The sequence below is a fragment of the Ixodes scapularis genome, unplaced genomic scaffold (assembly GCF_016920785.2).
Source record: "Ixodes scapularis isolate PalLabHiFi unplaced genomic scaffold, ASM1692078v2 PGA_scaffold10__122_contigs__length_95168666, whole genome shotgun sequence".
Lineage (NCBI taxonomy): Eukaryota > Metazoa > Arthropoda > Arachnida > Ixodida > Ixodidae > Ixodes > Ixodes scapularis.
In genome coordinates, this window is record NW_024609836.1 from 3992606 (window position 1) to 4003786 (window position 11181).

The 11181-nt window shown below is 48.0% G+C and overlaps 1 protein-coding gene across 1 annotated transcript; it reads right to left on the bottom strand.

The window, feature by feature from the left end:
- Positions 1-1316: 1316 nt before the first annotated feature.
- LOC121834871 lies at positions 1317-1859 on the bottom strand (the record flags this gene model as incomplete). Its single annotated transcript, XM_042288772.1, has 1 exon — positions 1317-1859. A coding segment is annotated over one exon (543 nt), but the record flags the coding sequence as incomplete, so codon positions are not given.
- Between the last annotated feature and the right edge of the window lie 9322 nt (positions 1860-11181).

Genomic DNA, 11181 nt, shown 5'->3' on the forward strand with positions numbered 1-11181 from the left:
TGACATCGATACTATCTATGGAATTGATATGCCGGTCATCAAACCTATCTATTGGGATATCTAATTGGCTAACTGCGTGTTTCCGATATCGATGTGTTTCCGATATCGGGGTGTCCGGTTTCTGACATCGATACTATCTGCAATCGATATGCGGGTGTCTATTTCTCACATCGATCCTATCTAATCGGATATCTAAATGGCTAACTGCACGCCCGCCGCTGGGTCTGACGTAGGAGTCGCGACCGGCCATTAGCCAATCCTATCCTAACCAACTGCATGGCACAGATCGTCTATCGGCCGATTATCGATCGATAATAAATTTATTGATTGATTATCGATTATCGAAAATCAAAAACTTTTTAGATATCAGAAACGGATGTTTCTGATATCTAAAAAAACGGATGTTTCTGATATCTAAAAAAGTTTTTGATTTTCGATAATCGATAATCAATCAATCAATTTATTATCGATCGATCATCGGCCGATAGACGATCAGTGCCATGCAGTTGTCATGTGCCAACTTTTAATTACTCCGAAAAAGGCTTTTAAAATACTTTCGGCTGGGCCGGTTTCGAATCAGCGACCTTTCGTTCAGTAGCCCGACGCGGCACCTCTGCGCCACAAAGGGAAGTGAATATTTCATACTTAGACTTTGTGTGCAATCGTGGGTAGTGCTAGGGTTCGCCGCTCTGTTACGCTCTGTCAAGTTCAGTTTATAGTTGGTGATGCCTCCACAAGGTGGCGCTTGAGGTCGCCATCGCCACACCAATCAGCGTACTCCCCGCCTACCTTGTTGACTCGTGGGAAAGTGTGGGGACACGCCGCTGGATGGCGCCGTGTGCAGTGTGGTTGGTGATATTCCCACAAGATGTCGCGAGTCGTGCGGCTGATCTTATCGGTGACCTTCAATCTGTTGACAGGTTCGTAAGGCGTCGTATGACCCAGGCAACGAACTCTCTATGTCATTCGTGTGGTGAAGATCGAGCTGTCGAGATGTTTGCGAGCGGACGTCTGACTAGTTGCACGGGAGAACACACTCGCTGGAGCGAGATAGAAGTCTGCACTGGAGACTGTAAGACAAACTGTTGTGTGTCGGCCAGAAGCGAGGAACAAGCAGGTTTCCAAAGGCGAAAGGACAGGTTTATTCCACCATGCTCATGGATGGGGGGGTAACTGAGCAAAAGAAGGCGGTAGCCAGCGGAGCACCGCTTTTTATCATTTAGTGGCGCGTGCGCCGTACTACGATATTCTGTTATCGGCGGCGCGCGCCCAGACATGACATTTCCTCCCTCTTTATTTTGACACGCTCAAAAAGGTTAAGATCCGGCTTGAAATCTTTCGGGAGGTTTCCGGGTTTTTGCCGGATACCGTCGGGCAGCAGGCGCTTGTGCTGCTTCGGCTGGGACAGTTCCGCCAGTAGGTGACGAGGACGATGGTTGGGTTGCGTTGTCGCTCGGTTGAACCAACAGGAACTCTGTGCCTTCCTGGTCAGCGTCCTCGTCGGCAAGGCTTGGAGTTCTTAGCAGCTGGTCCTTGTGCCGACGCCAGGTGAAGCTGCCTGTGGAGGTGGTGGCGCGTACTTGATAGGAAACAGGGCCATGCTGCGCAAGAATCACTCCAGGCACCCACTTGGGTTTGCCACAGTAGTTACGGATGAGCACATGATCACCAACGGCAAAGTCACGATCGTGCCCACGCCGGCTTGCAGTTTGCATGAACTGTTTGTGGGCTACCCTTTCCCCCACAGAAGGCTTTACAACGTCTAGGCGACTGCGCAAACGTTGTCCCAAAAACAAATTGGCGGGTGACTCGTTCGTTGTGGCGTGAGCCGTGTTGCGGTAGCTCTGCAGAAACATCTGCAACTTCACATGCAAAGGCGCACTCTCTTTGTTTTTACGGATGGCGTTCTTGAGGGTCTGTACAAAGCGTTCGGCTAAACCATTTGAACTTGGATGGTAGGGAGCTGTCAGGACGTGACGAGAGCCAATTTCCTGTGTGAACTGTTTAAACTCCCGTGACGTGAACTGAGGACCATTGTCTGACACGATAGTTTCAGGGTTGCCAAAACGAGAAAAAAGTTCTCTCAAAGTGTTAACTGTGCTCTCCGTCGTGGTTGAGCGCATCATGAATACTTCTGGCCACTTGGAGTGGGCATCTACCACAACAAGGAACATAGACTGAAGAAAAGGTCCAGCAAAGTCTATGTGAACACGTTGCCACGGCGTTGTGGGCCATGACCACGGGTGCAGGGGTGCCTTGGCAGGCGCACTACGCTGCTCTTGATAACTTATGCAGTTTTTTACGCTGCGCTCCAGGTCCGCCTCGATGCCCGGCCACCAAACGTAACTGCGCGCGAGCTCCTTGCTGCGCACAATACCCGGATGGCCCTCGTGAAGTTCATCCAGCAGCAGGGATTGCAGTTTTCCTGGGACGACAACTCGCATTCCGTGCATGATGCAGCCCTAATGAATGGTCAACTCGTTGCGTCTGTCGAAGAAAGGCTTTAGTTTCTTGTCAGAGACAGACACGGGCCAACCTGCGCTTGTGAATTCTTTCACTTGGCACAAAACTGGATCTCGCGCTGTTGCACGTGCTATATCACTACTAGATACCGGCAGTGATTGCAATCGCAATGAGTAGAATGATTCCTCGTTTTCTTTAGTCTCGTTTCCAACAGTCGGTAGTGGAAGACGCGAGCAAAAATCTGCTTCGGCATTCTCACTTGATCTCTTGAAGATACGATCGTAGGTGTAGGCCGACAATGCAACTGCCCAACGCTGCAATCGCGCAGCGGCAATGGTTGGAATTCCAGTTTTCGAACCTAAAATGGTCTGGAGTGGTTTGTGGTCCGTGACCAAAGTGAAGAGCCGACCATAAAGATACGAGTGGAATTTCTTAACTCCAAAAATAATGGCTAGTGCCTCTTTTTCGAGCTGACTGTACCCTTTTTCAGCGTTCGATAGCGTACGCGAAGCGTAAGCGATGGGTTTAGCGCTGCAATCTGAGTAAACGTGAAAAATTACAGTACCTACCCCGTACTGAGAGGCGTCACACGCTAGCTTTAGCGGTTTGTCGGGGTCGTAGTGTGCCAAGGTGGGAGGCGACGCCAGCTCGGCCTTGATGGTGTTGAAGGCTTCCTGGCAAAGCTGGTCCCAACACCATGGCTCGTCCTTGCGCAACAATCTGTAAAACGGTTGGGCTGTCGTTGCAAGACGGGGCACGAACTTGGCGTAGTAATTGACGACACCCGAAAAAGACTGGAGCTGCTGCTTTGTCTTGGGCTCGGGAGCCTGGAGCACCGCCTCCACCTTGTCAGACGACGTCGAGATGCCGTCAGCGCTGATCCTGTGACCTAGATAGCGAAGTTCGGGCTGAAAAAACGAACATTTTTCTTTCTTGACTCGAACCCCTCGTTCAAGCAGACGCTTCAACGCTGCTTCAAGGTTGGCCATGTGTTCTTCCGTAGTTTTGCCCGTGACTAAAATGTCATCTAGATAACAACAAACGCCGCTCAAACCTTTCAGCATGGTGTCCATTATTCTTTGAGAAATTCCGGGTGCTGACGAGATTCCAAAAGGAAGTCTGTTTACAATGAACAGCCCCTTGTGCGTGTCCAGCGTGAGGTAGCGTTTTGACGACTCTGACATCACCACCTGCTGATGAGCTCGGTTAAGATCTATCTTCGAAAAGAGTTCGCCTCCTGATAGAGCCGCGAATAGATCATCAACTTTTAGAAGTGGATAACGGTCAATATCAAGACAAGGGTTGACAGTGGTCTTATAATCGCCGCAAAGACGAATGCCCCCGTCCTTTTTGATAACCGGCACGACAGGCGTGGCGTATTCTGCTGTAGTCACCGGAGTGATAATGCCCATCTTTTCCATTTTTGACAACTCCGCCTCAACAGCCGTTTGCAACGCGAACGGAACGTTTTTCGCTTTTAGAAATTTCGGTTTCTCGTTCGGTTTGAAGAAAAGTTCTGCTCGTTCTTCAGTTATAGTTCCGAGCTCATCGTTGAACAGTGGCTCGTACTTTGACAGCAAAGAGTCAAGCTTCTGTTTTATACGTTTAGAAGCAAAAACGTCTGACCTTGAGATGTGATTCAGCTCCCAGATCTTGTTCTAGTCGAGTCGTATCGTTCGAAGCCACTCCCGGCCCAGTAGTGGCGGCCCGGCTCCATCGACGACGTACAGTGGCAGCTGTACTGACGCCTCACCATGTTGCACATTGACTGTCGCAACGCCTTGAAGTCGAACCAGGGCCCCCGTGTAGGTGCGAAGCCTGACTACAGTTGGCGTCAGTTTCACAGACGGAAAAGACTGGTGAAACTGTTTAGCAGACATTACAGTTACCGCTGCTCCTGTGTCTAGTTCCATTTCAACCGCAGATCCGTTGATCACCATCTGCACCGTCACTGGGGTAAGGCTGGGCGAGGACACGCCATGTACGATGGCGAGTCTTTCTTCAACTTCCAACGTTTTTACCCTTTTTCCTGGCGGACGTTTCTTGCCCCCTACGTCAGCCCCGCTTCGACAAACCCTTTGGATGTAACCTTTCTTGCCGCACTTGTGGCATACGCTCTGCCGATGAGGGCACTCTTGACTGCGGTGCCGTGACGACCCGCAGCGATAGCAGCTGTCCCTCTGCTTCTCATTCCCTGCTTGCATCTTGTGCACGTCAGTGACGTTTGAGTTGCCGACGCGAGCCTTAGCCGCGCTTTGCTTCGCAGCTTCCATGGCTTGGGCGCGTTCCACTGCTTTCTGGAACGTTAGCTTGCTGTCTTCCGTGAACAGCGCGCGCTGTATGTCCTCCCTTAATAATCCGCACACGAAGCGGTCGCTGAGTGACTCGTCCAAAACGCTTCCATAGTCGCACGTTTGCGACAGTTTTTGAAGTTCGGCGACGTACTCGGAAATAGACTCGCCTTCATGTTGCGCTCTCCGGTGAAACTTGGCTCGCTCACCGATGATGGACGACTTGGGTGACAGGTGGTCGCCGAGGGCCTTCTTGAGGTACTCGAAGCTCTTCGTTGAAGGCAGCTCCGGAGCAGTCAGGGACTTCAGTAGCGCGTAGGTCTTCGGACCGATGATGCTGAGGAAGGCGTGAACTTTGTCGCTCTCTGGAACTCCGTTCACGATCAGGAACGACGTTAACCTTTCGTCGTAAGAAGCCCAGTCGCTGGAAGACTCGTCGAACGGTTCCAGATAACCAGTTCGACCGGCGAAGTGCGTCCCGGTTTCTTCGCTCATGATGGCTGTCGATGCTACGTCCGCCCCTGCGGAAACACCTGCTTTTCTCGGCCGACGGTCCTTATCCCATCCTCGTCGCCAGTTGTTGTGTGTCGGCCAGAAGCGAGGAACAAGCAGGTTTCCAAAGGTGAAAGGACAGGTTTATTCCACCATGCTCATGAAGGGGGGTAACTGAGCAAAAGAAGGCGGTAGCCAGCGGAGCACCGCTTTTTATCATTTAGTGGCGCATGCGCCGTACTACGATATTTTGTTATCGGCGGCACGCGCCCAGACATGACACAAACAACGACTTCTTTGTGACTGCACTGGAACTGCTCATCGACCTGATTTTGTTCGGAAAGTTCCCTCCCTACGAAGTGGACCCAGTTGTGTTCCGTGTAGTGTCCCGCGTGTACGAGCACTACGAGGGAAAGGACAAGGAGTGGCCATCACACGAGGGTCCTTTCACATTCTTGTCGGGATGGGTGAGCAAGGTGATGTCAAAAGTGAGCGAAGCGGAAACCACGGACGTGGTGGAGTTCCTCTCGGACACGGTGCATACCATCAAGCGGTCAGTGCGGTGCAAGTATCACATCGAAGCAACCTACGTGCATCGGCTGGCCGCAGATGTGTTTCGATACAGGCTGGTCACTGCGGATAGTGTGGACTCGTGGAAATAAATTACCATCTTAATTTATTTGTCTTTCATTTTGTCCGATAGAAAAGATCGGGCATCGCTGTCGGTCCGGTCAGTCTGGTGTTGACCGAGTGCACGATCGGTCTTTAGAATGAGCGATCAATTTTATGTGAACCTTTTCTCCAATGCCTCCAGTGAAATATTTCACGATAATACTTTAAGTAAGTTTAAGGTACAGCTGTCCCAACCTATCTTTTTAAATGAGTCGTATGAGGTCGCCCTAGAGGAATTAAATTTTTCATTTAGCATCAAGAATGTGACGAGGCCATCTAACGAGATCTATTTGGTCAGACCAACGGACGCTGGGCAAGTGGAATCCAGCAAAAAGATTCGAATCCCTGCAAAACAAGACGTCCTCTCGTTGTTGAGAAGTGGGCTGAGAGAATTGTTCGGCCCAAAGCGAGCCTCGATCGAAAAGAAAGCTTTTATTCCATAACCTTCCAGAGAAACAACGCTTTGCACATCTCGTCTCTCTTAGCCAAAAAACTTGGCTTTTCAGAGCAAATATTTGGTATAGGTCAGTCTATGGAAGGCCGCCCCGTAGAGGAATTGACGTTCGATAAAGAGGTTGAGATAGAGCTGACAAGAGTTAAATACGTCATAACACAGGACCGTATTGAGATCCTCGAGGGCTTCTACGAATCGGCAGAACACCTCATTGATGCGATAAACAGTGCGTACCAATCTACACTCAAACTCAATCCCTCAAAAATGCTGCTTCGTCATAGCCCCTACATAAAACTCGTAGCGTTGCAGTTGCATCACAATGGATATATATTGATCAATCAGCACTTGTCACACATGCTCGGATTTGGTGAAAAGACCGTGGTAGATCGTGAAGTCATATTATATCCAAATAATTACATTTTTACGTATTGCAATATCATAGAAGCGGAACACGTTGGTGATGTGAAAGCCCCTCTTTTGAGAGTCGTACTTTTCGTGGTGACCAAGCGAAATGAGATGATATCGTATTCATTCAATTTGTTAGAGGGTGATCGTAAAGGAAGTCAACACCATTTGTCTGGAGCTCGTTGGTGAGAAAGGAACTTACTTTCCATTTCTAGACGGATCCGGCCGTGTCGCAGCAACCCTGAATTTTAGAAAATGCACGTGAAGTCTGCACCATGCGGTGTGGACCATTTTTCCGGTTCCGGGGAGAAACATTTGCCGCATTTTGTGTCCGGGCCTTTGTTCCAAGTGGGGAGCGGTCTACTGTACGACATATATCAAAGAATATCGCCGGTGTTTACAAAAAGAGTAGCTCCGTACATCGGTCGAAAACTCGTGGCCATCGGCAGAGACGTAGCACAGCGCGTCAGACAAGGTTCCTCACTTCGGGATGCCCACAAAAAGGAATTGGCAAGGCGTATCGAAACACGAGGGACGAGCTTCTGCAAAAGCTCTCCGGTGCAGGTCATAAAAGAAAGAAGACCGAGAAACCTTCCTCAGTCTGCCCACGAGAAAAGAGACGGAAAAGTCTAGACTTTTTTGACACCTAGAGAATGTCGAGCGGTATCGTTACCCTCCACGAACGATCCTGTTTGTGTACAACCGGCGCACAAGAACTTTTCTCGCTGCCGCCTACTTCGTTTGCCCTGGAAAAATCGGAATATCTTGAGTTCTTTCCCGTCGCTAGTGCAACCTCCACGTCCGTTTTGGAATTCACGTCCCTTCTTTGGGTCCACACTTTTACGATTTGAAATCGAGCTTCCTTCACATTCAATCTAAAATCGTTCGAGCTAATGGCGATCCTGCGAGCACTGTTGCACTTGACGGGTCGCTTACGAACGATAAAGTGATTCCGGTTCAGTCCTTTGGAAGCTCCCTCTTTCAATAACTACACGTTTATCTGAATCAAACTCTCGTCAGCCAGTACGAAAACTATGCCTATCGTTCATATCTTGATATTCTGCTTAATGCAAACCAGGTAAGTAGAGATCGCTCTTTTTCTGCGGTGCTCTACGAAAAAGACCCAGTCAATACATCGGAAAAGCTAGAAATTCCGCCGGATGCCAAGGGACTTGCCGCTCGCTTCAAGCGTGCCGAGGGATCTACCCTTTGCGACCTGTTCTGTCCGATATTCAGCGACATTTGCCAGCAAGAAAAGCTCATACTTAATGGCGTGGACATCCGCATCGTGCTGCGACAAAATACCGAAGATTTCAGACTCTTGGCTGCTTCGACGATTCAACAAAAGCACATTGTTCAGATTCCTCGCGTCGTTCTGTACATTCGACGAGTCCAAGTTGCCCCGACAGTTCTTGTCGGAATCGAAAGGCGACTGCAATCTACTCACGCATCATACCTGTTACGTGAAGTGGGGATCAAAACCAGAACCGCTTCTCCTGGTGTGTCACATATCGTTCTCGACGACCTCTATCCTCATCGGGTTCCATCTAAGCTCGTCATCGCGTTCGTAAAGAGTGAATCGTTTCAGGGAAGTCGCGAACACGACCCCTTCAAATTTGAACACTTCAATCTGAAAACGGCCGTACTAGACGTTGGTGGGTCTCAGCAGACGGAAAATTTTGATTTTAATCAGGATCTTTATATGAAGGCCTATATGAACTTCCTGCATCGACTCAATCGAAAAGACGTTCCGTTCTCTAAAGGTGCCTTCTCAAAAGACTCTTTTCTTCTCTACTACACTTTGACTCCCGACAGGGAAGAGCAGAGTTTATGTCCGATCCTTACAGCCAATGTGAGACTCACCCTGACTTTCATACAAGACCTAAATAAGGCAGTCACGATCCTGTTCATGTCAGAAACACCACGCGTTTTGGAAATTGACAAGTAGAGACGGGTCAGGATCGCTAATTGAAGAAATGGAAGAACACGAATTTTATTCGATGTTTGCAGGCAACCAGTGTACGTGACCCTGGTTTCGCGGTACTTTTTCTTGCGACGAGATTGGCCAGGAGAGGGCAAGTCAGGGTCTTTACGTACTTAACACGGCACCGAGATCATCTTCCGGCGAACACTGGGTTATTTTTTTTATATCTCCAAAGGACAATTCGATTAGTTATTTTGACAGTTTTGGTATGATTCCAATACACGAAGAATTTTACGACTTTATCGGAAATGTTTCCAGCTTCTTCTTCAACAAAAAGAGAATTCAAGGATTCAAGTCAAATACGTGTGAACTTTACTGTCTATACGTCGGAGCTCTCCTGTGTTGTGGTGTACCACTCCGCGAATGCACCAAGACGTTCTCGCCAACCGATCATCGATGGAACGATCGCTTGATATCTGTACTTGTGCGGAAACAATTTCCATCTCCAAAGTTAGAGCTATCCTGCTGCAGCGTTTTGTAATCTCATTTCAGTCGAAATAAAAACAAACACAAAAAGTAAAGCATGAATCGTTTTATTGCATGCATTCATACGCATTGAAAACGCTATACATAAAAAACAGACATGAATACACACTTACAATATAACATATTATAAGAATACATTAACATAATACCATTTTATCGTGGGGACGGAGATTTCAAGGAGTTAAGCTTGTCCAGGAGGTTCTCCATCATTGGGTCGGCGGTGGCGGCAGTGGGCTCCTGTAATAAAAATGTACATTAAAAACAAAATAAACGTGTTTCAAATATTTTTCCCCTCACCTCACGTGTAGTGGCACGCTCTGAAGAAACGGTGAACGTCCGTCAGTTTTATAGCAACCTGTTTACGAAACAATTGGCACCGCGAGATATGTCTGGAAGTGACAGCCTCCGCAATCGCGAATTTGACACCGTGCATCGTATTAGGTTTCTGTAGTTTCCGCTCTTCGCTTTAAGGCAATCTGTTTACGATCTGACGAACGGCTGCGCGTGTTAAGTGGGAATTCGACACCAGGGTCGGTTGCTTCTGAGATTATGGTTATGATAACCCAGCGCGAGGAAGCTGGCGGGTCGTCTCATCGTGTATTTTTGTAAGGAAAGTGGTAAATGTATCCGGGGTATATAGAAAGGTGTAGATACACTGCCTTTCACATTTGCAAACCGGCCGTCATGACGGTCGTTCTCAATAGGTTCCAATTTGAGACGCCCGCGTCTGTAACAATGATTGGTTCTTCGAAATCAGGCAAAGGCACGTATATTCGTAAATTGTTGCATTATAGACAGGAAATGTTTGATAAGAAGTTGGACGTCATTTTCTACGTGTACGTTTACGAGCAACCGTGTTTTAAAGATCACCCGGACGTTGTGTTCACTAAGGACATTCCACAAAATTTGGATCCCGAAACAAACTCGCTAATTATTGTCGACGACTTTTTCTCGAATAGGACAAAACTGAAAGAGATATGCGAGTATTTGATAGGCGCTGCTCACCACTATAACGCCTCCGTCATTTCCATTACTCAGAACATGTTTCACCAAGATTCATACTTTCGAACAATCAGCTTAAATTCTACGGCTCTAATGATATTCCGATCGGTGAGGGTTGTCGATCAACTCCAGGTACTATCTCGACAGCTCTTTGGAGGGAAGAGAGGGCATGTCCTTCCGCGTATATATTCGGACGCGTGTAAAACACCATTCAGTTACATCCTGATCGACCTTTCGCAAACTTGCCCCGATAATTTCCGCGTGAGAACAAGGATCTTGCCGGACGAGGGACCAGAAGTCGTCTACGACACTTCCTCATGAATCTTTTGAAGGGACATGCACGGTTTTTGCACCTCTTGTCCAAAGCTAAATCGTCTAGACAAAGAGAAGTCCTTCTTCGTGACGTCAAAAAGAGACATCTAAATATCATTCGCGAAATTTGCTTAAACCTTTGCACAGGAAACGTTCCACTCACACCAATTATAAAAAGGAAGGTAAAGAGGTTTGTACCCCTCATAAGATCATTGGGAAACCGAAAGAAAGGTCACGAGAATATAAAAAGGGTATTGATACAGAGAGGAGGCTTTTTACCTTTGACCCTTCCGGCTTTCTTGGGTCTGTTATCTACGCTCGGAGGAAGAGCTATCGCCAAGGCCATCGGAGTGTGAAAATGGAGAAATACCATCTCATACCTTACAAAGAAGAGCATATTCCTGATATTTTAAGAAAAGACGGGGAAGTGGATGATGTCAAACTGAAAAAAATCATTCAGACGCTTCATAAAAGTTTACGTCCGTACAATCCGGATATTAACAACGTCATGCATCAGGAAACGATTCCCTTTACGAGAGAACAAATGTCGCAGACGAATGATGTCACGGAAGATCGCGACATCGATGCAGTCGTCGATATTTTGAGCAAAACCTATAGGA